Raw genomic sequence first — 26068 nt, forward strand, 5'->3', positions numbered from 1 at the left:
ACAAGAAAACCAGCTGCAAGCAAATAGAATTCTTATTCTTCCTCCTCCCCATGTGTATGTGTGCAAGTGTGTGTGTGTGTGTGTGCATATGTAGAAGGAATCATATAGGTATAAAAGATCAAAGTAAATACAGCAACGACAGTAATCAACTGCCTCTGGAATATTTACATAAAAATCACAGTAGATCATTGTGCTTAGATTAAGAAATACTAAATTAACAAATTTATACTAAGAGAGAATTGATCTATGGTGATATTTTCCTATTTGGAATATACTGCATGTATCTCTAATATACTTAATATTCGCACATTATCCATAAGATGCTCACTATGTGTGAAGTATTCATACACACCATGGTACATCAATAAGATACTCACTATATACACAGTATCTGTACACACCATGGCACTTCCATAAGATGCTCACTGTATGCACAGTATCCTTACACACCATGGTACTTCCATAAAATACTCACTGTATGAAAAATATTCTTATACTCCATGGTACTTCTATAAGATGCTCACTATGTGTGAAGTATTCATACACACCATGGTACATCAATAAGATACTCACTATATACACAGTATCTGTACACACCATGGTACTTCCATAAGATGCTCACTGTGTGAACAGTATCCTTACACACCATGGTACTTCCATAAGATATTCATTGTATGCACAGTATCCTTACACACCATGGTACTTTCATAAGATTCTAACTATATTCACAGAATTCCAGGTGAAAAATAAAATCCCCAAACACTGAATAACAGGAGCTCCTTCCTATTTCTTCTTTTCTAGCAGTGAATGATTAGATGACTATTTGCATGTAATGTAAATTATTTGATCATATTCTTGAACTGTGAATGATTTAATGATTAAGAAAGACATACTTTTTAAGAGTTTCTCTGAGGTTTTTAAATCTTCCTTCAGATGAAACAGTCTTCTGAAGTTTTTCCATCAGCGCTTTTGTCTAAACAGGAAAGAAACAACATAGTTTGTCAAGAAAACACTGTAATTCGATTAGAGAGAATATCATCAGGGCACTCGGGCTTTTCCTGCAATGGCAGGTGCTGGTGCCATTTAATGTTTTAAAAGAAGAAGGGAAGGAACATGCAAAGTGAGAAGTGTCTATATCCAGGCTTTTGAGGTGAGAAAAAATGAAAAGAAAAGAAAAAGTGTAATGCAGAGAAGACTTAGGAATAAGTGCATAGCAAATGCAGCGAAAGGTTAGGCTAAGAGTGCACGGCACAGATCTCTTCCCAACAGGCACTAAAACAGTGTACAGGAGCCTGGGAGATTCCTCCAAGACCCTTTGTGAGGACCAAGGTATTAATCCAAAATCCAATGAACTCCTCATTAACAGTTCACATGCCCTGCAGGGTCACCAAGGGCAGAACAGTCTGTGGTACAGGGGAGACACACCCTAGGCTCAGAACATTAGTAGAACCAATGGCATGGGCAAGGCAAGGCTAGCCCAACTCCCAGTGAAGGACTAGAGCCAGAGGTGCAGACAGCCTTCTAGGAGTCCAGAGAAAGTCTTCCCGACATCCTTAGAAGGCCTCCCCCAAACTCACCAACACCCAAGGAGAAGGCTAGAAGGACAGGGCTTTGATTTAACTACTGAAATCTGAGTGGAAATAACAGAGGAGAGCTAAATCTAAAGGAAGGAAAGCAACAGTCACGTGTCTGCAGGTCTAAGTCACTAAGCAAACCCCCAAAAGCTGCTCCCAGAAGGACAGAGGAAACGTTGTATATGGAGGTCTCTGGGGACAAAGGCTTTGGAGGAGGAGGGTGATGGGGAAGAACCCATTGGGCAGTTGTGGGCTTACCTCCCCTCCAGGAGGATTTCAGGAAACAGGTCATGACTGACAGCCACATTGTTTGAGGTTGTTCCTCCCAACGTTTTAATGAGTGTTTTGAAGACACACAGGAGGGGAATTAATTAGGTAGTGAGAGCAGGGTAATTATCCATTGGCACCTTCCTTTGGCAACTGTACTGCTCATTTCAGCTAATGATTTTCTCATTAGCAGGATTCATCTCAGCTCTCCACGCCTCTCAGTAGCAAGGTGTGCTGCACGCTGATGCTCACCTGCTTGGACACCTTGGCCCAGGTTTTCTTCAGCCTGTAGATGGCACTTCTGTTTAAGGCCGCAGTGATCTCCAGCACACCATTGTAGTTATGTAGACATCGGCAAATGTCGGCCACGGCAACCCACTTCTCAATGGCGTTGGCGCGCGAGCTGATATCGGCGTAATTCATTATCTGGGAGGCTACCAGGTTACTCATCTAAGACAATCAAAGAGACCAGCAAGCTATCGAAGACCCAAAACAATGCATCCAGGCAAATAGCTGAGTGGCCCATGAGCACATAAGGAAAGCAGGTTACTAAGTAGCACAAAGCTCTCGGTCCATCTTTAGACCTTCTTTAGACTAACTTCCAAAGAGACTGGAATCTGTAAAGATAACAATAACAACAAACAACCCATCCCTACTCATTCTGAGAGTGGAGGCAGGGACTCTATAGAATCTGGCTTGTTGAGGAAAGTTGGATCTTTTTAAAATCAGTAGTTTTGATGAAGGAATCCTTGCCAAGAAAGGGAATGAAATGGAATGACCTAACTACTGGGGAAAGATCATATTGCAGACCTGGCTGTCACCCCTTGGGGACCTTGGGGACACATATTTCTGTACTCCCCACTGTGTGTAGATAGCACACTCTGGAAAACCTCAGTTTTCACAGAGAAAGAAAAACTGTGGGTTACTATTTATCTGAATTCTGATATTTTTGGTTGTGAGCCTAGCCTTTAATGGCTGAGCCATCTCTCCAGCCAGTCATTAATCTGAATTCTAAATTAGTCATCTCTCAAACCAGAAAATCACTTAGCATAGAAAAAGAAAGTATACTTTCTTTTTGGAAAATTTCTCTAGCAAAACACACAAAATGAACAAACAAACTTCAAAGCTAAGGACTGTAATTCTACTAACCAAATCCAACTGAAGCAGCTCAATTTTCAAAATATGGGAAAGAGTGGAATATAATCATCACCAAAGGGGCACGGGGAGTGTGTGATCTTGCATTCACACAGTAAGTCTGATGAGTACCCCTACTCTTTGAAGACACAAAAGCTCCTTACAGTATCTTTGAGTGGCATATAGAAAGTCATTAAAACACATACGGGGGTTAATCACTTGTTCAACTTTGATGTGGAGAATGACATAGAATTTAGTTTGTTAGGATGAGTTGATTTGGTTAATAATTTTGAGTTGATTTGGTTAATAATTTTGATAAGGACATCATTTCCAATAATTATTTAGGAAGCAGGTTAAGATACACTTGTCTTTGGTGCTAAGAATAGAAGGAAAATGAAATCCATGACCCTCACGGGTACAGTCTGGGTGTTGAATATTCCCCATAGACTATGAGTCAATGGCCTGGTCCCTATTGGACCAGCACTATTGGAAGGAGCTGTGTAAGTCTTTGGGCGTGTGTTGAAGGGGATTGTGGCCACTATGTCCCTTCCTCCTCCACTGTTGCTTCTGTGGACCTGAGCAGTTTTCTCTGCCAGTAAACCTTTTCCCTTTATAAGTTAATCATCTTAGACACTTCATTATATAAGAGAGAGCTGACTAATACACTGGTCTTCAGGTATGCTTAACCCGACTATGAGGGATGATGAGCAGAGAGAAATATGTAAACAAGTAAACAGCATATATGAAATGCAAAACTATGTCTGCTCTGAGGCTTGGGATGTGGCCTAGTGGATAACGCACTGGCTGTGCAAGCAGGAGGCCTTGAGTTTGCATCCTCAGCACTCAACAGGGCATGGTGGGAATGCGTTTGTAGCTCCAGTGCTGGAACAAGGATCAGGAGCTCACTGGCCTGCCAGTCTGGCCATCTCACTGCTTGGACCCCACGCTGCATGAAGTGTCAATCTAATTATGGCACTCCCCAACAAAAAATCTTTAGCATCTAGACCAGTTGTTCATCTGTTCAACTGAGCATGAAGGGGTCCTGATAACCCGTCATCTGTGGGATAATGCTCTTGTACCCTGTAAAGATTTGTCATTTGTATTGGTTTAATAAAATGCTGATTGGCCTGTAGCCAGGCAGGAAGTATAGGTGGGGCACCCATACTAGGAGAATTCTGGGAAGAGGAGAGGCTCAGTCTGCAGTTGCAACCCAGATGCAGAGGAAACAAGATGAAAATGTTACATTGAGAAAAGGTACCAATGCACATGGCTAAACATAGACAAGAATCATGGGTTAATTTAAGTTGTAAGAGCTAGTAAATAATAAGCCTGAGCTAATAGGCCAACAGTTTATAATTAATATAAACCTCTGTGTGTTTCTTTGGGACTGAATGGCTGTGGGCCCAGACAGGACAGAAATGTAGGTACCCAGGTCTTTTTCCCTTTTCTTCCTTGGCATTTCGCAGGGCTGTTTGACCTCTGGCCCCTGGAGATTCTGCACAAGCACTGGCTTGAGGGTAGCTTAGAAAGAATTTGGCTGTTTTGTTATGGTAATTTAACCTGTAAACAAGGTTGCAGCTGCAGGCCCTACATGCCTCCCACACCTGCCTCCCCCATAGCTGATCCTGCCTGAGGCTCTGGGAATGTATCAATCTATTCTACTGCTCCTGATGGGAGGGGACTATGCCCTTTTGAACCCTCTTGCCTCCTGGTATATATACCTGACCTGAGTTGAATAAACAGCGGCTTTTACTCTCTGGCAAGCAAGCAGGTCTCTTGTGTCTTTGTCTACTTAAACCCTTAGGACAGTCGTCCATTCTTGTGGCCCTGGTTCAGGAAAGCGCGCTCCTGGATTAGGTCTGGGTATCCACAGAAAAGTGCGGAAGCTAACACAGAAACTTCCATTGACAGTCATCCTTGTCTCCAGAGGCCCTTGTCTCCTCATCAGGCAGGCTATCAGGGCCTCTGCTCTGCAGTCGATTCCAATTTCATACCTGTGCCCATTTGCTGAGACAGGAAGTAGTGAGGAGGGGACAGGAAGGAAGCACAGGTGACTTGTAGATTCCTGTCTGGTCAAAGACATGGTGATGCCACTACCCGCATTAGGAGCTCCCAAAGGAGGCTCAGAATTGCTACAGGGTTGTTTAGAGCATGAGGCTATCCTAGTGTGGAGCCTGGGGTGGAGTCTTCAACCATATGTAGCCCAGGTAATGGAGTACGTTCCTCACATTACACCTTCACTTAGCATCCGTGTATTTTGAGTGGACCCTGTGCAGGGCTCTATCTTGGGACTCTATACTGCTTTTTTTGTACCTTGAATTCAGTTGACCTGCTAACTTGGCAGTGCAACTCCTTTGCTCATATACACACCCTCACTATTCCTAGTATAATACTGTACTGAAACTAGAAAGGAAGTTTCCTTTTGCCCAGACAGCCCCGAAGCCACTTCCACGGCTGTTATTTATTCTCTTACAAGACTAAGCCTGTTGCTACAGAACAGACGAACAACTGTATATAAAATCAACTCCTCATCTTACTGTTGGCGCCTGGCAGTGGTTACTAGTGTCGTATGAAGTCCCTCCCAAAGTCAACCTGTAATTTAGGAAGTCACACTGATGCAATCTTATTGCCACCACCAGGGGTCAGTATACACACTACTCATTCAGTCTAGGTCTAAGTTTATAGTGATTGCAATAAAAAAAATAACATTTTGCACATGATTGAATACTCACAAGACCTGGGAACCATCAAAATGAGACCTCTTATGTCTGGAAATTATCACATCCTTTTGAGAATGAGGAGATTTAAGCATGCTATTCAATCAGCCCTGTATAAATAGTGATGACGGAGTTCATTTCTTTTCTGGGGATCAAACCCAGGGTTTCGTGCATGCGTAGACAAGTGCCCCTCCACTGAGCTACATCCGCTGTACCACAGCTGCTTTGCTCTAGAGAAGCCTAAAGCCCACAGGTGTATCCGTTACTCACTTCGTTAAAGTGCTGGCTGGTTTTCATGATGTAAGGGGTCCGTTCATTCTTATCCAGTTTCATCCAGCCCTGCCCAAGAAACTCTCTGAAAATTGAGAATAAAGCACAAAATCAGTGACTTTTGTAAGAAAAGGCGAATAGACCTTGCATCGTTATGCGGATTAGACGGGTACATTTAACTTAACATTCGGAGGACATTATTTACCCCCTCCCCCTCCTGTTTTCACAGACCGTCTCTATGGAACTGTAGCTCATCCCTGGCCTAGCATTCCACCACATACTGCCAAGATGAAAACGGTTTTTCAGTCTCTAGTGTTTGGAATGTTGTCTCAATAAAAGGCTTCTTTGAAATTCAAAACGCTGCCAACATAAGAGAGATGAGGCAACCACTGACTCAGCAGTCTTATGGTGATTTCCTTTGCGTTAATCTCTAAATGTATCTTTCGGGATTCCAGAAGATCTATTTTGACCAGAAACTGCTCATTAGAATGGAATCCTTCCTTCCACTCTGCTCGTGTTCTCGCTGGAGAATGGAAGCTTCCAAGGCTGGGGAGCTGAGCCTGGAGGAAGGAGAACTTCTGATGTCTTCCTGGGTCAGTCATTTTATTCAGGAGCAGGTCACTAGACCTCAGTATTCATGTGGCAGTTGAGATAGGGTGCGTGGGAATTATTTTGTGTGGGCACTCAGAAAAGAGTGTGAAATGAAACCATTCTAATACATTTCTAATGCGGAAGTGTTGGCTGGGTCCCCCTGCAAGATTTCTTGCCCATTGCTGCTGCTCTTGGCTATGGTTCTGCAGGTAGATACAGAAGTGTGGACACAGTCCCACAGCTGGAAATAACTGATAGAAGTTTCAGGCTTGCAGGGCACAGGGAGAAGACTCCCAGAAAGGTTCCACCGCAAGAGCCACCATGGGATTCTTTCTTGGCTCTTTCTTCTCTAGTAGAGAAGGCCAGGGCCCACCTTCAAAGCTCTGGGTGGCAGTGAGAAGGTGACGGGGCGGTGGTGGAAGAGAAATTGTGTTTCCTGTCCTAAGTTTTCAGACCGTCACTGGATCCATTTGAATGGCCAGATTCCTATTTCAACAGCTCCATGTGCCTGGGTTGGTCTACAAATTCAGGGAAGCCAGGAAGAAGGGAAGAAGGGATGCATAAAAGCACAGTCTACGTGGGTGTTCTTGGGCTCTTCCCCTCATGCTTCCCTGACAGCATAACTGGTCTAACTGTCTCGGCCATCCGCTCTGACCTCTCTCCTCTCTCACCAGGGATGACCTATGTTTGACAAGGATACCATTCCTGTGTCTTGCCCAATCCTTCCACACTTTCAGTGTGGTTACCAGATCATGGATAATGTATTTCTCTAAACAAAGATCTGTTTAAGGACCTTTCAAGTCGGTGTGATTGCTGGAGGCTTAAAGAGCCTTCCCTTTGTACACAGGAGAAAATGAAGAGGCAGGACAGCAGGCAGGACAACGGTCACTGAGCTCAGCAGAACGCACTAATTTGCAGAAGGGGCTGAAGACCTGCAGCAGACATTAAAGCATTGACTGTGGGTCGCCGCTTCTCAGTGTGAAGCTTCGGGTCCCTCTGAACAACTTGGAATTCTCATGAAAAGACAATTTTCTGGCCCTCAACCAAACCTACCAAAATCAGAATTGAATTTCACAAGCATGCTCTCTCTGAGAATACATTTTCTACAAGCTTCCCGTATGGCTTTAGACATTCTGTAATTTGAGGATGAAAATACAGGGAAATCAACAGTCTTGGAAACCTTATTACGTATAGAAGAAACACAAACTGAGATCATCTCAAGATTCTCCAAGTCAATGCGCTCAACATGAACTGGGTCCAAGAGTCCTTCAAGCATGCTAAGCACCTGGAGATGGAGACTCAGCATCCCTGAGCACAGGCGAGTGCACACGCATCCCTGAGTGCACAGGCACACCTGTGTGCCTTAGAGATAATGGCAGCTTCAAGGTTAGCTAGTTCCTGCTGAAGGGCAGGGCACTCACTCGTAGGGGATGCTTCTAAAGACGACGTGGTCCAGGAGAGTGATCTGCTCAGCCAGCTCCATGGCTGACAACGTCTCAAAGCACTCGGCCTTTGGACAGTCTGTCTGCAAGAGATGGTGAAGGAGTGAAAGGCAGTGCATCTGTGGAGTGTGAAGGCCTCTACTAGAGTCTAGGTCCGAAAGAAAATCCAGCAAAATCAACTGTGAAAGCCAATATGTACGCCCCCAACCAGCTGCCGGATACTGTGTTGAGTGAGGCCCTTCTCATACAGCTTCCCAGGCAGATACATGGCCAACCACGAAGCTGGTCACATGAGTTTGCTCATCTCAAGGAGTCTGTGGCTGAACTTACCATTTGGATTATATCTTCTAATTTTAGGTGGATGTCATCTTGATCATCTTGTGAAAGAGCTCTATAAGGAAATGGATAAAACAATATTTATGAGTAAGAGAAGATGGTCATACTGGGAAGTTGCAATGGGGGGGGGTCTTTCTTCTGTGGTTGGGAGGTGTGGGGGTTCAGGTATGTGAAGCTGTGGGGTACAACAGACTCTGTGACACACACATGCAAAGCAGAAACTCATACATGTTTGTGCAGGAGTGATGGTTCAAAAGGAAGGGGCGAGTTCAGATCCATTAACGGCAGCCCCCTTGTTCCTCTAGCCCTTCCCACTTGCTCCTTTAGCATCTCCCACCCCACCTATGCTCCTCTAGTCTCCCACTCGTGTTCCTCTAGCCCCACACCTGCTCCTCCAGCCCCTCCCATCTCACCTGTGCTCCTCTAGCCCCTCCCAGCCGTGCTCCTCTAGCCCCTCCCACTCGCTCCCCTGGCCCCTCCCACCCGTGCTCCTCTAGCCCCTCCACGCTGTCCACTGAAGCAGAAGAGACACAGTGCACTCTCTTTTCGGCTTGTGGGCAAAACTTGGAAGAACATAGCGCAGGAGCAGGCAGGTGATCATCTTGTTCTTTTTGAGTGTGCATCCCAAACTCAGTGTTACTCAGCTTTCAAAAGCCTTTCAGTCTTATATGAATAAATGATACAAGAGTTAATTAATACCCAAGACACCATTTTCAAAGTAGGAAGACATTTTATGTATCCTACAGAAATTCCAAATCAGAAGAATTACAGTGAGTGGGAATTCCATTTTACACCTTGCTATCTGGGCCAAGCATTCTAAGTTTTAGCACACACTCTGAGTATTAAACTACTTGAGCAGTTCCAAGCCAGAAAGCTTGTCCCAGGGGAGACTAAAGTTGGCTCTCTTTCTTTCTTTATTGCTGGGCAGGGCAATTAAAGTCATAGAAATTGTTAATGATGCCGGCTAGGGAAGCAGGTAGGCTAACTGCAGATCTTCACCTGTTTCCCCTCTCTTCCAAATCCAATCCTCAAGAGATGGACAAAAGAATCTCAGCCACTGAAGACATGATAGAAGGAATGAGTACTTCCGTCAAAGAAAATGGTAAATCGAAAAGTATTCTGGAACAAAATATTCAGAATATCTTGGACACTATGAAAAGATAAAATATAAGAATAATAGGAATAGAGGAATGAGAAGAAACCCAGGTCAGATGCCCAGAAAATATTTCCAGCAAAATCATAGAAGAAAATTTCCCTTGGCTAAAGAAGGAGATGCCTATCAAGTTACAAGAAATACATATAACAACAAACAGACTGGACCAGAAAAGAAAGTCCCCTCAGCACATAATAATCAAAACACCAAACATACAGAACAAAGAAAGACTTAGAAACTGAAAGCGAGAATAACCAAGTAAAAGATGAAGGAGACTTATTAGAATACCACCTGACTTCTCAATGGAGACTCTAAAAGTCATGTTCTGAACAGAGTTCTACAGACTCTAAGAGACCATAGATGCCCAACCAGACTACTATACCCAGAAGAACTTTCAAGCACCATGGATGAAGAAAGGCATTCCACGATAAAACCAAATTCAAGCAGTGTCTGCCTACAGATTCAGCGCTACAGAAGGCACCAGAAAGAAAACTCCAACTTAGAGAGATTAACCACACCAAAGAAATCACAAGGAATAAATGATACCAGACCAGCAAATCAGAAGAGGGGAAACACACACACACACACACACACACACACACACACACACACACACACACACCACAACCCCCCAAACAACAACAACAACAACAACAACAACAACAAAATAACAGGAATCAAATAAACACTGCTTATTGGTATCTCTCAACATCAATAGTCTCAATTTCCCAATAAAAATATAGACTAGCAGAATGGATGTGAACAGGATCCATCCTTTTACTGCTTCCAAAAAGCATCTAGGTTAGACATCAGCTCAGGATAAGGGATGAAAAAAAGATATTCCAAGCAAATGAAGCAAAGGGAACCCAAAGCAAGTCCATGTAACCACTGTAATACCTGACAAAATAAACTTTACATCAAAACTAATAAGAAGAAATAGAAATGTACACACATACTCATCAAAGGAAAAAAATCCACCAAGAGGAAACTGCAATTCTTAATATCTATGCACAAACACATGGGAAAACAAAACCTGTAAAATAAACACGGTTACAGCTTAAATAACACATGGGCCCTCACACAGTGATAGTGATGACTTCAGTACCCAACTCTTGCCAACAGACGGGTCATCCTGACAAAAACTGAACAGAGAAACGCTGGAATAACTGACATCACAAACCAAATGGACTCAGGAGATATTTACAGAATATTTCACCTGAACAGAAAAGAACATACCTTTTCAGCATGCCATGGAACTTTCACATATGTGAACAGAAAGGAAGCGCCAGCAGATACAAGGCAAATGAAATAACACCCTGCATCCTATCTGACCTACATAGATTAAAACTGGATGGCAGAAACAGAAACAACAGAAAATTAACAAAATTGTGGAAACTGAATCCAGGGTCATAAGGACATACTTTAAAAACCTGTGCTCCTCCAAACTGGAAAACCTAAATCTCTCTAGACATGCTCCTTAACAAAATTAAATCAATATCAGGTAACCAATTTAAACAGACCGACAATACTTAATGAAGTAGAAGTAGTCATTAAAAGCCTCACAACCAGAAAAAAACAACCCCAGGTTTGATGGTTTTAGTGAAGAACTCTGCCAAACTTTCAAAGAAGAGTTAATGCCAATACTCCTCAAATTATTCAAAAATAGAAACAAAAGAGACATTGTCCAATTTATTTTATGTGGCTATAATCACCCTGAAACACCTTGATCTAATACTTCCAGAACTTTTATCATGAAGGGATACAAGGGACATACCCAAACATAATAAAAGCAGGTTCCAGCGAGTCCAAATCCAACATCAACCTAAATGGAGAGAAATTCAAAACATTTCCACTAAAGTCAGGAAGAAGAAAAGGTTGTCCACTCTCTCCATACCTATTCAATATGGTGCTTGAGGTCGTAACTAGAGCAAGGAGACAACTGAAGGAGAAGAAGGGAATACAAACCGGAAGGGAAGAAGCCAAAGGATTTTGTCTGTAGAAGATATGAGAATGTACATAAGTGACCCACAGATTACTGCTAGGACACCCCTGCAGCTGATAAACACAGCCTTCCTACACACAAGTGGCAAATGGACTGAGAAAAAAATCAGAAGAAAAACACCCTTTACAATAGCCTCAAATAATATAAAATATCTTGGGATAACTCTAACCCAAAAAGTGAAAGACTTGTATTATTAAAAACGTCAAGTCTTTGAAAAAAGAAACTGAAGAAGATAGAAGATGGAAAGATTACCCATACTCATGGATTGGCAGAATTAATAAAGATGTTTTTATAGAATAGGAAATATAGAATTTTCTAGGCTGCCCTTCCAAAAAAAAAAAACCCCCACAAAGTAGGCAACTAAGAACAACAGAGTTGTACATAATTCTGGAACAGAAGTCAATGGTCAAAGCGTCAGCAGGGTGTGTATCCCTAAGGCCTCTAAGGAAACGTTTCCTTGCATTGTCCAGCTTTAGGTGTTCTGCCAGAAATCCCTGGTGTTTCTGGTCTTGTGGTTACATAGTTGCAATTTCCATCCCCACCCACACATGATATTCTCCATATGTGTGTCTTCCATGGCCATCTTCTTAAAATGACACCTGTCACAGTCCCTAACTTAGCTGTCTGTATCTTCAGGGATACTATTCACAAATAGGGTCATATTTTGGGATAGGAGATGTCAGGACTTGAACATGTCAGTTTTCCAGGGGAGAACACAATTAGACATCTAGCTGCTTCTAGATCACAATGGTCTGGCTTTGGGAACTTAATGGGAGATAAGAATGACTTGTGGGACAATTGTTAAATTACCACAGTCTCAAGTTTGGCATTGCTACATTAGGGAGGAAGTGAGTGGATTCCTCCCCACATATGCTTTCTATATAATTAATTAACCAAGACACAACACAAACATGTTTGGCTAAAACAAATGTCACTTCCAGGCTGTAAGTGAAGGAAGAATTGAAAACCAGAACGGTGAGGCAGTAATGGGCCTTAGCGGATAGATGACAGGCTTCCCACTCTCGAGTAGGGGCAGAAGATGTGCCCGTGGGTGAGCGGAGAAGTCATAACCGACACGTGCACATGAAACCACTGATGGATGCACTCTTCCATGTAGAGTGAACCAGAAAAAATATTATCCCCCAGTTAAAGAAAGCATAGGACAGTGTGTTATTTGTATGAATACTGGGCATCACAACTACGGCAAACACAATTTTCTAGTAGAGCCCGCCAAGTCCAAGCTTCCCCGCACGGACACCTCAGGTTCATGTTTTATCCTACCCCATATTAGTATCTAACATGGAGAACTTAAGACAAGAAGTGAATGGAACAGTTGGCCAGGACCAATGCAACAAGCTGAGAATCTTGTATAACTACCGGCATGCCACCTCTCTCATAGAAACACTGCCATCCTGCCCCAAGGTGAGCTGGCGATTCATAGTTAGTCCTCACAAGCAGAATGAAAAGCCTCTCCAGGCTGCTGGCTGGACTCATGTCAGGACTCCCCAAGGAGTCCCCAAGATCACCCTGTGGATCTACAGAAATTGTTCCCACACAATTAATGCCTACAGTCCACAGCCTTCCTTGCACAGTAGAGCCCAAATTGTCCCCACAAAGCAGGAGATAGAACAGTCTCGCTGCTGAGCATACAACCTCTGGTACCCAGAAAGGTCTCAACTGTATCCTTCTGGCCCGATAGAACCCATTTTCCACGAGCAGAACCCAGTGGATGCAACTCCATCAGCAGCTGCTCTTGCCTTTACCTCAGGATGTTTGCCGTGGCTTTCCTTTCTTGAGGAAGAAGGTCTGGGTCTCGCAAAACTTCTTCTAGTAAGTTTAGAACGTTCATTTTGAGTTCGTTGTTGAGTTCAAAATCCTATAAGATAAAATGAATCTTTTAAGATCTTCATTTCCAGGGTTGGCTCTGTGTCCTGAGAAGCCTTTATTCGTGATCATTTCCCCAGAAGCCAGGCCCGAAACAGAAATGTATGGCCCCATAGCTCCTCACTGAGTCCTCCAAGTGTCCTGAGGAGTAGTCTGGGCTGGGGCTGTGCTGCTGGATTTCCGACAGCGCCCCCAGGAGATGAGAGCAGGTAGCCAAGGTTAAATACTATTGCTTGTGGGACACATTTGGCCCTGATCTCGAGCAGCCATTAAAAAGCTCCAGCGACACCCCTCCTCAGCCTCTTGTCTCTAACCCACCCTCCCCATCACACCGTTCCTCCAACACACGCTTGGAAACACTGACTGGACTTAACACACTTAACCCTAGCGGAGACATGTATTTCCTGGGCCTGGAACACTATACTACTTCTCCAGGTGGATTCTCATTTATCTCTCAGGCCTAGGAGTGGGTATGGAGTCCTTAAATGACACAGTGGGGTGGAAAGCTTTTCTCTTGTGCTCCGTGGAGCACATAACTTGCTATTGTCATAATTTAGTGTGGCACATTTTGAAGACCAGTGTAGCCTGGTTTCCTACTAGACCATGAGTAATATCAGAAGCAGGGACATAGCAGTAACTTAAAAAAATATTTGTTGTAAGAATAAAATGTTTTATTTGGGTGTTAACTTGAGTGAAGATGTGCTAGGGTATTATTATCAGTGTAGTTATGCTTGAATCTACATAGCCATGCTAAGGGGTAAAGAATAAATGATACTCAGAAAGAGACGTGGTCATGCCAGAGACAGAGTGCCAATGATGGGACAGATTATGAGCAGACTGAGGAAGAATGGAGCATAGAAACAAATAACGAGAGTGATGGATAAAAATCAATAGAAAGAACTTGTGAGCCATTATTGTTACAAAGAGGGAGGGATGACTGGATAGATAGGTGACTGCATGGCTGTAGCAGATAGATGGATGGGTGGATGGATGGATGGGTAGATGGGTAGGTGGATGGATGGATGGATGGATGGATGGGTAAATGGGTAGGTGAATGGATGGATGGATATGTAAATGGGTAGGTGGATGGATGGATGGATGGACAGATAAATGGATGGGTGGATGGGTGGGTGGGTGGGTGGATGGATGGATGGATGGATGAGTGGATGGATGGATAGGTAGGTGGGTAGGTGGATGGATGGATGGATGGGTAAATGGGTAGGTGAATGGGTGGATGGATGGATGGATGGATGGATGGGTGAATGGATAGGTAGATTGACAGGTGGATGGATGGGTGGATGGGTGGATGGATAGGTAGATTGATAGGTGAATGGATGGATGGGTAAATGGGTAGGTGGATGGATGGATGGATGGATGGATGGATGGGTAGATGGGTAGGTGGATGGATGGATGGATAGATGGATGGATAGATAGATGGGTGGATGGATGGGTGGATGGATGGGTGGATAGATATATGGGTAGGTGGATGGATGGATGGATGGATGGATGGATGGATGGATGGATGGATGGATAGGTAGTTAGATAGATGGGTGGGTGGATGGATGAATGGGTGGGTGTATGGGTGGACAGATGGATGGGTAGGTGGATGGATGGGTAGGTGGATGGATGGGTGGATGGATGGATGAATGGAAGGGTGGGTGGATAAATGTAGTAGACGGATGGGTAGGTGGATGGATAGGTGGGTGGGGTGGGTGGATGAATGGGTGGATGGATGGATGGATTAGATCTGGGGACAAAGTGGATGTCCTCACTGTGACCACTGACTGGATGACTTATTGCCTGCAGGAATACACACTAGTTGGAGCACTGTACCAAAATGAACTGTCCTAGATGAACAGCAAAGCAGATCATGGCAGAGATTACTGCTGCCAAGGCTAGTGATCTGAGTACAAAAGGAGAGATGCAAGTTGTCCTCTGGCTTCCACACATGTGTGTGCACACATGCACGCACACATAATAAGGTTTCTCCCTAGATTTGATCCTCCTATCATTTTACTATTGACTTTTTCTGGGCTGTAAAGGGTGGGAGGAGTCAGGAGGAAACAAATGCAAACACACCGACAAACATGGCTCCAGATGCACACTACGCTGCTGTCTTTAAATCTAGTAACTTTCCACTGACTTGGAAATTTTTAAGGTAAAGTATCAGGAGACAAACAGAGTAAAGATGTGAAGTTGTGGCTGATGCACTCTTTTATGGAGTGAGTTTTGATGGACCATCTCCTGACGGAGTGCTGGGAATGTCGGTGTTCAAAATCAACCAAGGATACCAGGTCTACAACAGGAGGGCTCACATTCATGAGCTACTAGTCTGTGTGTACAGGTGGGAGTGGTTGCTACCCACAGGAATCTGTTACGATTACTACAGCGCGCTCTATTATAATACTTGTATTATTACATTGTTAGCTGTATTATCCATTCTTATAATTACAGTTTAACATTAAAGAAAATGATTATGAGGAATTAACCTTCTGAATCATCTTTAATGGTTGGAAACCAACATCACTAATGGCAATTAGTTAAATAAAAAGAAAACAGTACAATTTTACTATATATAGTAAATTAGGGCCAAAATGTCCTTAATTTTATGAATTGAAGACATTTTAAGACTCTAACTTAATTTGTTTTGAGAGTTTGTACATCTTAGTTCCATGACTAAAGGAACGGTAAGCTATTCTCAGGACTTCACTTTGACTGATTCCCCGACAGTGTTATCTCTTGGCAAACAAGAACCAGTGGGGCCTGAGGGCAGTACAGATGTTCTTATCTGTCCTGCCTAGTTTTTGCCAACCTGATATAAGTTAGAGTTATCTGAGAGGAACCTCAATTGAGAAATTGCATCCACAAAATCAGGCTGTAGACAAGTATGGAGAGCATTTTTAAAATTAATGATTGATATGAAAGGGCCCAGTAAACTAAGGGTGGTGCCATCCCTGGGCTGGTGGTCCTGAGTTCTATAAGAAAGCAGGCTGAGCAAGCCATGAGGAGCAGGCCAGTAAGCAGCACCCCTCCATGGCCTCTGCATCAGCTCCTGCCTCCAGGTTCCTGCTCTGTTTGAGCTCCTGTCCTGACTCCCTGTGATGATGAACAGTGATGTGGAAGAGTTAAGTGAAGTCAAACCTTTCCCTGCTTTTGGAATAAACCCCACTTGGTCATGGTGTTTCATCCCAGCAATGGTAACCCTAACTAACACAGTCTCTCTTATCTATATTAAATAACGTTTTCATAAAATGTCACCTACTTATTGCCCAATGGCTTCTCACTGTGTGCTTTCCATTTAAACTGTGGGCAGGGATAAGCCAGTTATATCTTGCTGCTGTTTTTTCCTTCCTTCCACCTGACCCCCATCTCAAGGTTGAGGTATTTGTATTTTTAAACAGTGAGCGACCTTGTCTACTTCAGTCTCCCTGAACTACCGAAGGAGCTCACACCCACCAGGAGCCGATTTCCTTAATGAATATTTGATATATATTAGCGAGTCTTCATGTAGCTATGTTGAGATATTAATGATGCAAATAACCTGATTACCATCAACAGCACGATTAGTGTGAAGGACACCAGCCTTCTGTTCAGACCGTGCTGAGAGCTAATTAGTGATTAGCTAGCATCCTTGAGCAGCTGCTGGGCTCCTTCCTGGGCGCAACAGGGGTGGCTCTGAGGCCCCAGCACAGCAAATGTGAAAGGTCTCCTAGACTCGTGTTGCGTAAGATGCTGAGAAGAAGCCATGATGAGGGTGCAGTTCTAACCAAGTCATTTATACAGCTCCTGGCACACTGCAGAAGAGGGGACAGGAAGAATGTAGGAGTTGGGAATAGGGAGAAAAGCAGAGAAGTCCCATTTTCTACACACAACACAGCCAGTGTAATCATGAATTTAGAGCAGCCGCAATTGTTTGCACTGCTCCTGCGTAACAGTCATTGGTGGACGAGCAGGGACGGATGCTCATAGGACCCCACACCTTACTGCTCAACTACAGGCTAAGTATGGACTGGGGGATGGGAAGGGGGACTACTTTCTTCAGTTATATACCCTCCGGAGAGCCCAGCAGGCTCCAGTGGATAGTTGAAATACCAAGGCCACACAGAAGACCCTAGCCAAGACCAGAGCTACACAAACGAAACAAAAGAACATGAGTCTGGGAAAGAGATTGGTAGGGAATGGGACTTGGACAGGGAAGGAATGAAGATGAGAGCTGGGATGGGAGTCAGAGCCGTTCAAATATAATATATACATGCACGAAACTGTCAAAGAACAGACTGAAGTAACAAACAGGATCCTGACACATAACTTGTACAAGGAAAACTAATTTTAAAGTTTTAGTAATTAGCACAAAGATCATTATAAAAGCAACCTTTTATTCCTGAGCTACTGTCAAGTAGTAAAATAAAGCTAATACCCCCTTGTAAAAAACATTTTTAAATGTAATTTTACTCTTTTAAACTTTAGGGAAACTACTGTCCTGATCAGCCCTTTAAAAGATGGGGGTGACGCCGGGTGGTGGTGGTGCACGCCTTTAATCCCAGCACTCGGGAGGCAGAGACAGGAGGGTCTCTGTGAGTCTGAGGCCAGCCTGACCTACAAAGTCAGTTCCAGGACAGACTCCAACGCTACACGGAGAAACCCTGTTTCGAAAAAACAAACAAACAAAAGACGAGGTGGACAATCGGCTGGTGACTGTCTGCAGCATCACACATGGTTACATTTGAGTATTTGTTCTGATGCAACATGGTTAATATAAACAGATTCTTGACACCTCATAAAATGGTGACGTTTCCCTCTTGAGTTTGTTTACATGCGGACAAGGTTTCACCAGGAGGCACCCTATAAATCCAGTCCCTCCTCACCAGCTGGGCTGCGGAGGAGGCAGGAGACAGAGGCCAAGTTCTCAACATCCCTCATTACGCACGGGCCACCGACACTGAGATAGGGTAACCACGCAAGCAGGAACACAGAATGTCCATCCGACTCCTGTCACCTGTGCTGCTCAGACTCAGGTACGTTGGAGTCACCAGGGCTGGGACTAACCCCGATGGTCTGGCCCAGCCACCTGGGGAGTTGTTTTAGATGGTTTTGTGGGGATGAGTGTTTGGCCTGCATGTATGTATGTGGGCCATGCATATGTCTAGTATCCATTGGCGCCCCTGGAACACGAGTCACCAAGGTGGGTGCTGGGACCCAAACCCTGGTCCTCTGCAGGAACAGTAGGTACTCCTAACCACGGAGCCACCTCTCCACTCCAAGATTCTGCCTGTAACAAACTCTGCAGTGATCATGTTTTAGCAGCGAGACTTTGCACTACTTTTGCCTTACTTTTATTTATTTTTTTAATTAATTAATTTATTTGTTAAAAAATTTCCACCTCCTCCCCGCCTCCCTTTTCCCTCCCCCTCCCCACCTCCCTCTCCCTCTCTAGTCCTAAGAGCAGTCAGGGTTCCCTGCCCCGTGGGAAGTCCAAGGTCCTCCCCCCTCCATCCAGGTCTATAAAGGTGAGCATCCAAACAAACCATTGCCTTACTTTTAAAGCTAAAACCTTGGAAGTACCCACAGGATGCCATGATACTCAGAGATGAACGTAAAAACACACAACCGGCCATTGATCATTTTTGTCTTGAAGTGTAGAATATTATTTCCAAACAAAAATAAATGTAAATCAGGAAGGAAAGACATTTCCCCATATTTAAATCCAGAGATAGGATATTTATGTCTGGCTAACTGCATTTTATCATAGAATGTAATCTTGGCTGCTTTTCCCAAGCCTTGGTCTCAGCTCAGGCTCAGTGGAGCTCATTGACCACAAGATGGCGCTGTGGGGACGCTGTGCTCTTGGGAGGTAGTGGCCTTGATTCTGTCAGCTGAGACCCGTGGAAGCCACCAACTGAAGCTATAGCGGCAGTAGCTGCTTCCACGTGATTCCCATGCCATTCTGCTCCAAATGAATGAATCAGAGGCGTGGGAACAGAAAATCGGCAGGGGGCAAAAAGAAAAAAAAATAGAGAACATTTCAATCTGCCTCTCATTCTTCTGATAACAACTGTTGAGCTAGTCGGAGCACAAGTTCAGGTCAATGGGAGGCTGGAGGCAACACGAGCCAAGGATACCTAGAGCACAGGCTTGAGAAGTTGGATGGGGGAGTCGAGGGGCTGTAGACACAGTCTAGGAACCAGCAGAGAGGCGGCAACCAAAGGAACTGTCGCGTGTACACAGTGGACACTTACAGGGATTATCAGCGGATGGGCTTGTGATCCTCAGAAGAGAGGAACCACCGAGATGAAGCTAACAATAACTGTGACTCGGACTTGGACAGCTTGCCCCATGTTAGGTCCTTGTTGCTGTTCCTCCTTCAAAAGTGGTCTTGGGGCATAATTACATGGTTATTCTATTTCAAGTGAGGAAAGTCCAGATGCCAGAGTCTAAACCTCCGGTTTGAAGCATGCGGTCAGTAAGAAACAGACGCAGACCTAGACTCCTGTAGTCCCATCAGAGTCTGAATTTTCGGCTGCCATACCCACAGCTCTCCAGAACAATCTGGCTATGTCCCCACGGCTGGCCTTGGGGACAGCAAGTTAAGATGTGAGTGCTGGTTTAATCTGGAACTGTTTGTCACTTGCACCAAGATCTTCAGACGTCATTCCAATCTAAACACGGTGGTTTGCATTCATAAGATTTAACCACACAAAGCTGTAATCCCGGCTACTCTGGAGCTGAGGCAGTTGGATCGCAGTTTCAAGGTCAGACTCAGCTACTAAGTGAATTCAAGGCCATCCTGGGCAACTTAGACCCTACTTCAAAATAGAAAGGAACAATGGGGCTGGGATGGAGCTCAGCAGAAGAACATTCACCTAGGATGTTGCAAGGCCCTTGGTTCAAGCCCCAGGGCTGGAGAAAGGAGAAGGAAGTGAAATCCAGGACTCAGTGGGTTCAAATACAAGCAAACAACAGTCATGTCCCCACAACGAGAAGCATCGTTGACTTAAAGGTGTTACCTTTAGTTCCTCATCATGAGGACAGTAAGGGTGTCCCAAGCCTGCATCCTGAGCTGACAGCACAGCATCTTTCCCTGCTTCCCTGCTCACAAAATAGCCTGGATCTAACTCCTCTACAACACAGTTTAAATCCTTCATCTTGTGTAAAACTAACCTGTGTCGATAGCTTGAGCATTCTGAGTCACATTTGTTCTGTCTAGAGAGCAGGTAACAATCAAATGCATGTTTCATGTGGCTAAGGGGACTCCAGAGCGCCAGGGACTCAATCAGGGAACACAATTCTGGGAGAAGGAGGCTTGTGAGCAATCAGCACGGTGTATTCTAACAGTGGTCAGAGACGGGAAGAGTGGGGACCATGTAGGGTGGGGCAGATCTGCACAAACAAGTCTAAACCCGGTACGAAGGTTCGTAAGGCAGATGCTTAGGATGTGGCAGGTCCTAAACTCAGAGACTGGGGCTCAGGTTGACGGTCAAGAAATTAAAAAGTATTATTTGGCTTTCTGCCTTCCTGAATTACACAAGATGGAGAATTTAAATTGTGCTATAGAGGAGCTAGGTCTGGGCTATTTTGTGAATAGGGAAGCAGGGAAAGATGTTGTGTGGGCTGCTCAGGATGCAGGCTTGAGATGCCCTTTTTATGGCCTTTATCACATCACGATGAACTGAAGGTAGTACCATGAAACCTGCCTGCTTTTCACTCTGTGTTCCTCTCATGGCCCGTGGGCTGCATGCTGTGAATGTGACCCTCCCAGCATCACACACTCACTGAAACATTATAATTAGCTGTTGCTTGAGACTTGACTATAGAACTGGAAAGTGAATTGTGCAGGTGACAGCAATGCGTCACAATGTCAAAACGGAGGCATGCCTGGTATAAAAAAGGCTGATTTAAGGGCTTTAAAAAGGTGCCTTTGATTTAAATAGAAAAATTATGAAAATTTTAAAAAGTAGGATGAGAAAAAAAATCTCACTACTATTTGTGTTTTCATCTTTTTGGTGAAACAATGATATCTCCCTGTGATGAAAAATAACTTTTCCTTGTGAAAAATGATACACAGAATAGCTTAATACTTTGTTAATCCTTGTATATTCTTTATCTAAAGCAATATTTTATTTATTTCAGTTGTCTTTTATATTTTATTGTATTAATTGCTTGCAATAAATTGCAGAAGTACTTTAAAAAAAAACTGAAAGCCAGTCCGCAGAGAAGTTGTCCTGGCTAAAAGTTAGGACAGGAGCCTTTGAAGGGTACCTGCTCACCTTGTCCCACTGCTAAAACCAAAACTAAATCCAAACAAACAAAGCACACACCAACAAATCCCAGAGAATCCCCAGGATTCACACATCAAAAGTAAACATTAACTTCTCACCTAATAGTTTCCACTTAATATTTTGAGTATGACAAGTAACTCAGTTGTGCACAAGAACCCCCGCCGGGCAGTGGTGGCACACGCCCAATACTCAGAAGGCAGAGACAGGCAGATCTCTGAGTTCGAGGCCAGCCTGGTCTACAGAGCCAAAGTGAGTTCAAGGACAGTCAGGGCTAAAGAGAAACTCTTTCTTGGAACAACAACAACAAAAGCCCATGCAGATTGCTTGCCCACATCACAAGTGAGAAAGCGGGCACACTCATGCTGAAACACAATCCTGCTCAGTGGTCAGAGACTTCTTTCAGAGTCCTTTTGACTCAGGATCTTTAAGATGCAAGAGGAAATGTGATGCTCCTGGTACCCACTCAAAGGGGTGGGAGAAGTCTAAAGAATGCCATGGCAGGGTCAAATGCTGTAGGAATCAAGGTTTTCATTAGACCATGGGTCTAGAAACCTCAGCGACAAGAGAAGAGGAAAATCAAAGCTAGGGCTAGGGAGCTGAGGATAAATCGGGTATGTTAACGGAAAAGTACCAGAAGCAAATGGATAGAAGTAGGAACGGGCATAGACAGGAGGGGCCGAGCCCTGGGATAGGACGGACTGGCAGTCAGCCAAGAGCTATCAGTAGAGGTGACAGCAGCTGCCTGTTCAGTAGCAAGTTGTTTCTTACAAATAGCATTCTCCCACCCACAACAAAAACTGTGCTGTGCTTGTCCTGGCTCAACCTCCTCTCCAGATCTAGAACAAAAGGATGCCTCTAACTCTCCAGCTCTGATGTGACACCGAGTTCTGTGTTTTGCAGAGTGAAGCCAAGAAGCAGAAACTAAAGAGAGGTTTCTACAACTGTCAAAATAACCCACCGTTGAGAGGAAGGCTCGAATCTTGGGTTTCTCTGATCCCAGACATCCGTGAGCAAGTTTCCTATTGGCTATCACTCCAGCACCCACTTCTCCATCTTTAGGAGTCCCCAGGCACACTCCTACCTCTGGCTGCAAGACACGGGAGTCATTCTGGCCCTTTCCTCTCTTGGGAGCGAGGAGCTGCCGTCTTCTCCTGTGTCCCAGTACAGCAGTGGAACTGTGCAAAGGTTTTATTTTTCTATCCACGGGGATGGGTCCTCCTCCTCGGCTTCCTACCACAGTGGTGGTGGAGACCACGTGTCAGGACTGCAAGAACCTGGGTCTCAGTGCTGGGTCCAGTTCCCTGCTGGATCTCTGGTTTAGGCTAGTAGTGATTTCACTTCAATAAAGTGGTAACCCTTCAACGCTTCCACCATGCTGGCTGCCCTAGAGATCAACCAGGTATACGTGCCTAGAAGCCCCTGGGCAGGGCGCTCTGGGTGAAGTGTTATATTTATACAAGTTATAAAGTTCAGGAGGCTAGCTTCAAATACGCCCTCTGAGAATCCAGTAGGTCGTATGTCAAGTGCGGGCATGACATTCTGTCTACCTGAGGTCAGGGTTTAGACCAAACAGTGCTGCCCATGGCTGTCTGCACCAAGAGCTGCCGTCCATAATAGCCTCACTACATGTCCCCTCATGCCGTCCTCCCACGACTCACAGAAAGAGGTGGCATTAGCTCGATGTTTCCAGAGGAAGAAATCCAGGACCAGGGGCAAAGAGGTTCTCTGAGCCACGTAGCCATTAAACGCCAGAGTGGGAGTTTCACACTTGATTCCACACCTCACTCTGTCTCTGGGGTACCACCTGTAATGGTGAAAGTAAAACAGCGCTGTTCCCCGAGTGGTGACAGTGGGCAGAGGGCACGAGACCATGGTGGGCCACGGAGGCGGCCAGTCCCAGGCAGGGAGCCCAGAGTGGCCTGTGGGCCATGAGGGCCAGTGGGTCCTAGGCAGGGAGCCAGAGCAGCCAGTGCCACGAGGAGCCGCAGCTGTGGCGGGTGAGAGACAGATGGATAGGAATGCCATGCAGAGTGAGGTTGGATATTTATTTAGTGGGTTATGGAAGGGAAAGGGGGAGACAAGAAAGAGGCAGAGAGAGAAAGAGAAACAGAGATGGGGAAGGGAGAAGTGGGGAGAAGTGCCTGTCTCAGAGGAAGGGGAAGGAGTGAGCGAGGCTTGTCTCTTAATGGAACAGGACAAACCATTACACCCCCATACACACCCTTAATAAGAAGATTCTTGTTAACACAGACTGGGCATGTCTCCCATGGAGTATTACCCCAGCTGTTAGGGACTGGGCCTCCTTCTGTCTCTATCTCTGTCATTCTTTCTCTCCCTGTCTCTTTTTGTCCCTCTGTCCATCCCCTCTGTTTCTAGGATTAAGTTATACAGAGCTGTACTGGTTACTTTTCTTACTGTACTCACAGAATACTTGGCAGAAACCACGTATGGAGGGAGGGGTTGGCCCTTGCTCACGGTTTAGGGATGCCTGGCTCACAGACCAGTGACGGTGGCATTGTGGCAGGCTGGAGAGTGAGGCGATGCATTCCATCAGACTGGCAATCAGGAAGCAGGGAAGAGCAAAGTAAAAACCTTTCTTCTGCTCACTTTTCCCTTTTCATTCTTGACAGAGCTGGAGTCCAGGGTATGGTGCTGCCCACAATCAGTGTGTTCCCTTCTTCTTAGTTAAACCTCTGGGGACTTTCCCTCACAGTCACGCCCAATGGTGTGCCTCAGTAACACCTATGTATCTATTAATCCAATTAAGTCAACCTGAATTAATTAGACTTAACCATTTAATCAAAATTAACTATCACAAAAGTTCTCTTACAATAGGAAGAGAGAATATGCTTGTGGGAATACACACACACTGCATTAGAAACAGAATTCAGAGCAAGAACAAACCAGAAGAAACACAAGTAGAAGGTAAAGGGCTTATCCTGAATATATTAAAATGCACATTAGATTAATAACAAGTAAAGCTAACAGAATCTGAGCAATGCTCCGGAAGACATAGTTGACAGGGAGGGACCCCTATGTCTTGACCAAGGTGACATTTCAGGGATTTGGTCACTGTAGAGGTCACTGAAGTACACACTTCTGCTTGGTGTCACTTACATGAAGTCCGTCACAGCTCAATAAAAAGAAAGAAACCATATAACTGCAATACAAATTCAAAAGTGCTTCATTTCAAGTTTGCCATAAAATTCACGTAAGCAGACTGAGTGGTTTAGAAAGGCAATGTCTAGATTATTTGAATACAGTCTGTGATAGGGACTCCCAAGAGAAGCCATATTTTGGATGGCTTTATAGAGCAGCATTGGTGCCCTTGCCACCCTCTGCCGTCCTGCATGAGATCTGGGCAGGTGCCACTCTTCTCGGACCACCAGTCACAGCCACAGTCTCATTGGAGCAGTCAGAATGTGCAGTCCACCTACTGACCTTTGTGACCCTGTCCGCCCTGGTCTGCTCTAAGGCTGGAAGACAACACAGTACTCTCCCCTCACCTTTGCTGTGGCTGCAGGTGCTCAGGGGAATGAACAGAGTTGTAAGAAGCAAGTGGATCCTGGCGTTGAATCCTTCTGGGTGGAGCAGGACAGTGATTAACTCGCCTGGGGGATTTCGAGGACCACTCTGCTGGGCACCTCAGGGCAGCTTACCTGACCCAGGTAATGCCTGGCCTCCTGTGCGTCATTTTCAAGTCCCCTCGGTCCTGAGCATCCACTATCCCACTTCATCCAGACTCTTTCAGTGGAATGATATCACCCCCCCCCCACGACTCTCCCAGTGAGACTAAATAACTCCTGCTTGGACAGGGGGCAGAGCCACACTGGATTCCCTGAAGGTCTCCTTGCTCACCATGTAGAGAGGGCCCCCTGGGTGTGCATACACAGCTCCTCACTTGACCCCAGCAAACACCTTGTACCTCTCTCCATCCAGGGCATGTAGCCGGTGACTTCCTAAAACTGTATTTTGCATGGCTGCTGAGGAACAGGTCTGTTCCTTCCCCCATGGTAGGGAACTGATCCTGTCACTGTCTTGTCCTATCTTGACTTTCCACTGGTGACTGAACACAACGGTGGCTGGGTTGCTTTCAAGAGCTCTTTCTTATCCTCCTTAGATGGCCTGGTACCTCCCCTTAAGGTGTGAAGTCTTTGTTTCCTTTGCTCCACCTCCCAAGGCTTTGGCAGAGTGTCTAAGGCTGTCAGAGAAACTAGAGGGGAGATCCTGTTGTGCACAATGGCTGAGAGTGGCCACCTGTTCCTATGACTGGAAACTTCTTGAAGTCAGAGACCAGGTGGATCTCAGTGGCTCTCACACCCAGCCCAGCGCACAGCCTTTGTTAGCAGACAAATGAGAGAGAAAACAGAAAAAAAATTACTAATGCTGCTCAATGTATAAGTTCTCTGGGAGAAGGAAGTG

The 26068-nt window shown here is 45.0% G+C and overlaps 1 protein-coding gene across 3 annotated transcripts in view; it reads right to left on the minus strand.

Annotated features, from left to right (window-relative positions):
• The window catches only part of Rasgrf2 (Ras protein specific guanine nucleotide releasing factor 2), a 218984-nt gene that overhangs the window by 3465 nt on the left and 189451 nt on the right, over nucleotides 1-26068 (minus strand). For all 3 annotated transcript variants that reach the window (XM_085676865.2, XM_048455899.3, XM_048455898.3), the window contains exons 19-24: nucleotides 13250-13362; nucleotides 8326-8386; nucleotides 7975-8078; nucleotides 5963-6047; nucleotides 2094-2291; nucleotides 894-973 (exon numbers count right to left, since the gene is read on the minus strand). In XM_085676865.2, the coding sequence (XP_085532991.1) occupies nucleotides 894-973; nucleotides 2094-2291; nucleotides 5963-6047; nucleotides 7975-8078; nucleotides 8326-8386; nucleotides 13250-13362 (641 nt within the window). The remainder of the gene's footprint in view (nucleotides 1-893; nucleotides 974-2093; nucleotides 2292-5962; nucleotides 6048-7974; nucleotides 8079-8325; nucleotides 8387-13249; nucleotides 13363-26068) is intronic.

This window comes from Myodes glareolus, chromosome 15 (genome assembly GCF_982192425.1).
Source record: "Myodes glareolus chromosome 15, mMyoGla1.1, whole genome shotgun sequence".
Classification (NCBI taxonomy): Eukaryota; Metazoa; Chordata; class Mammalia; order Rodentia; family Cricetidae; genus Myodes; species Myodes glareolus.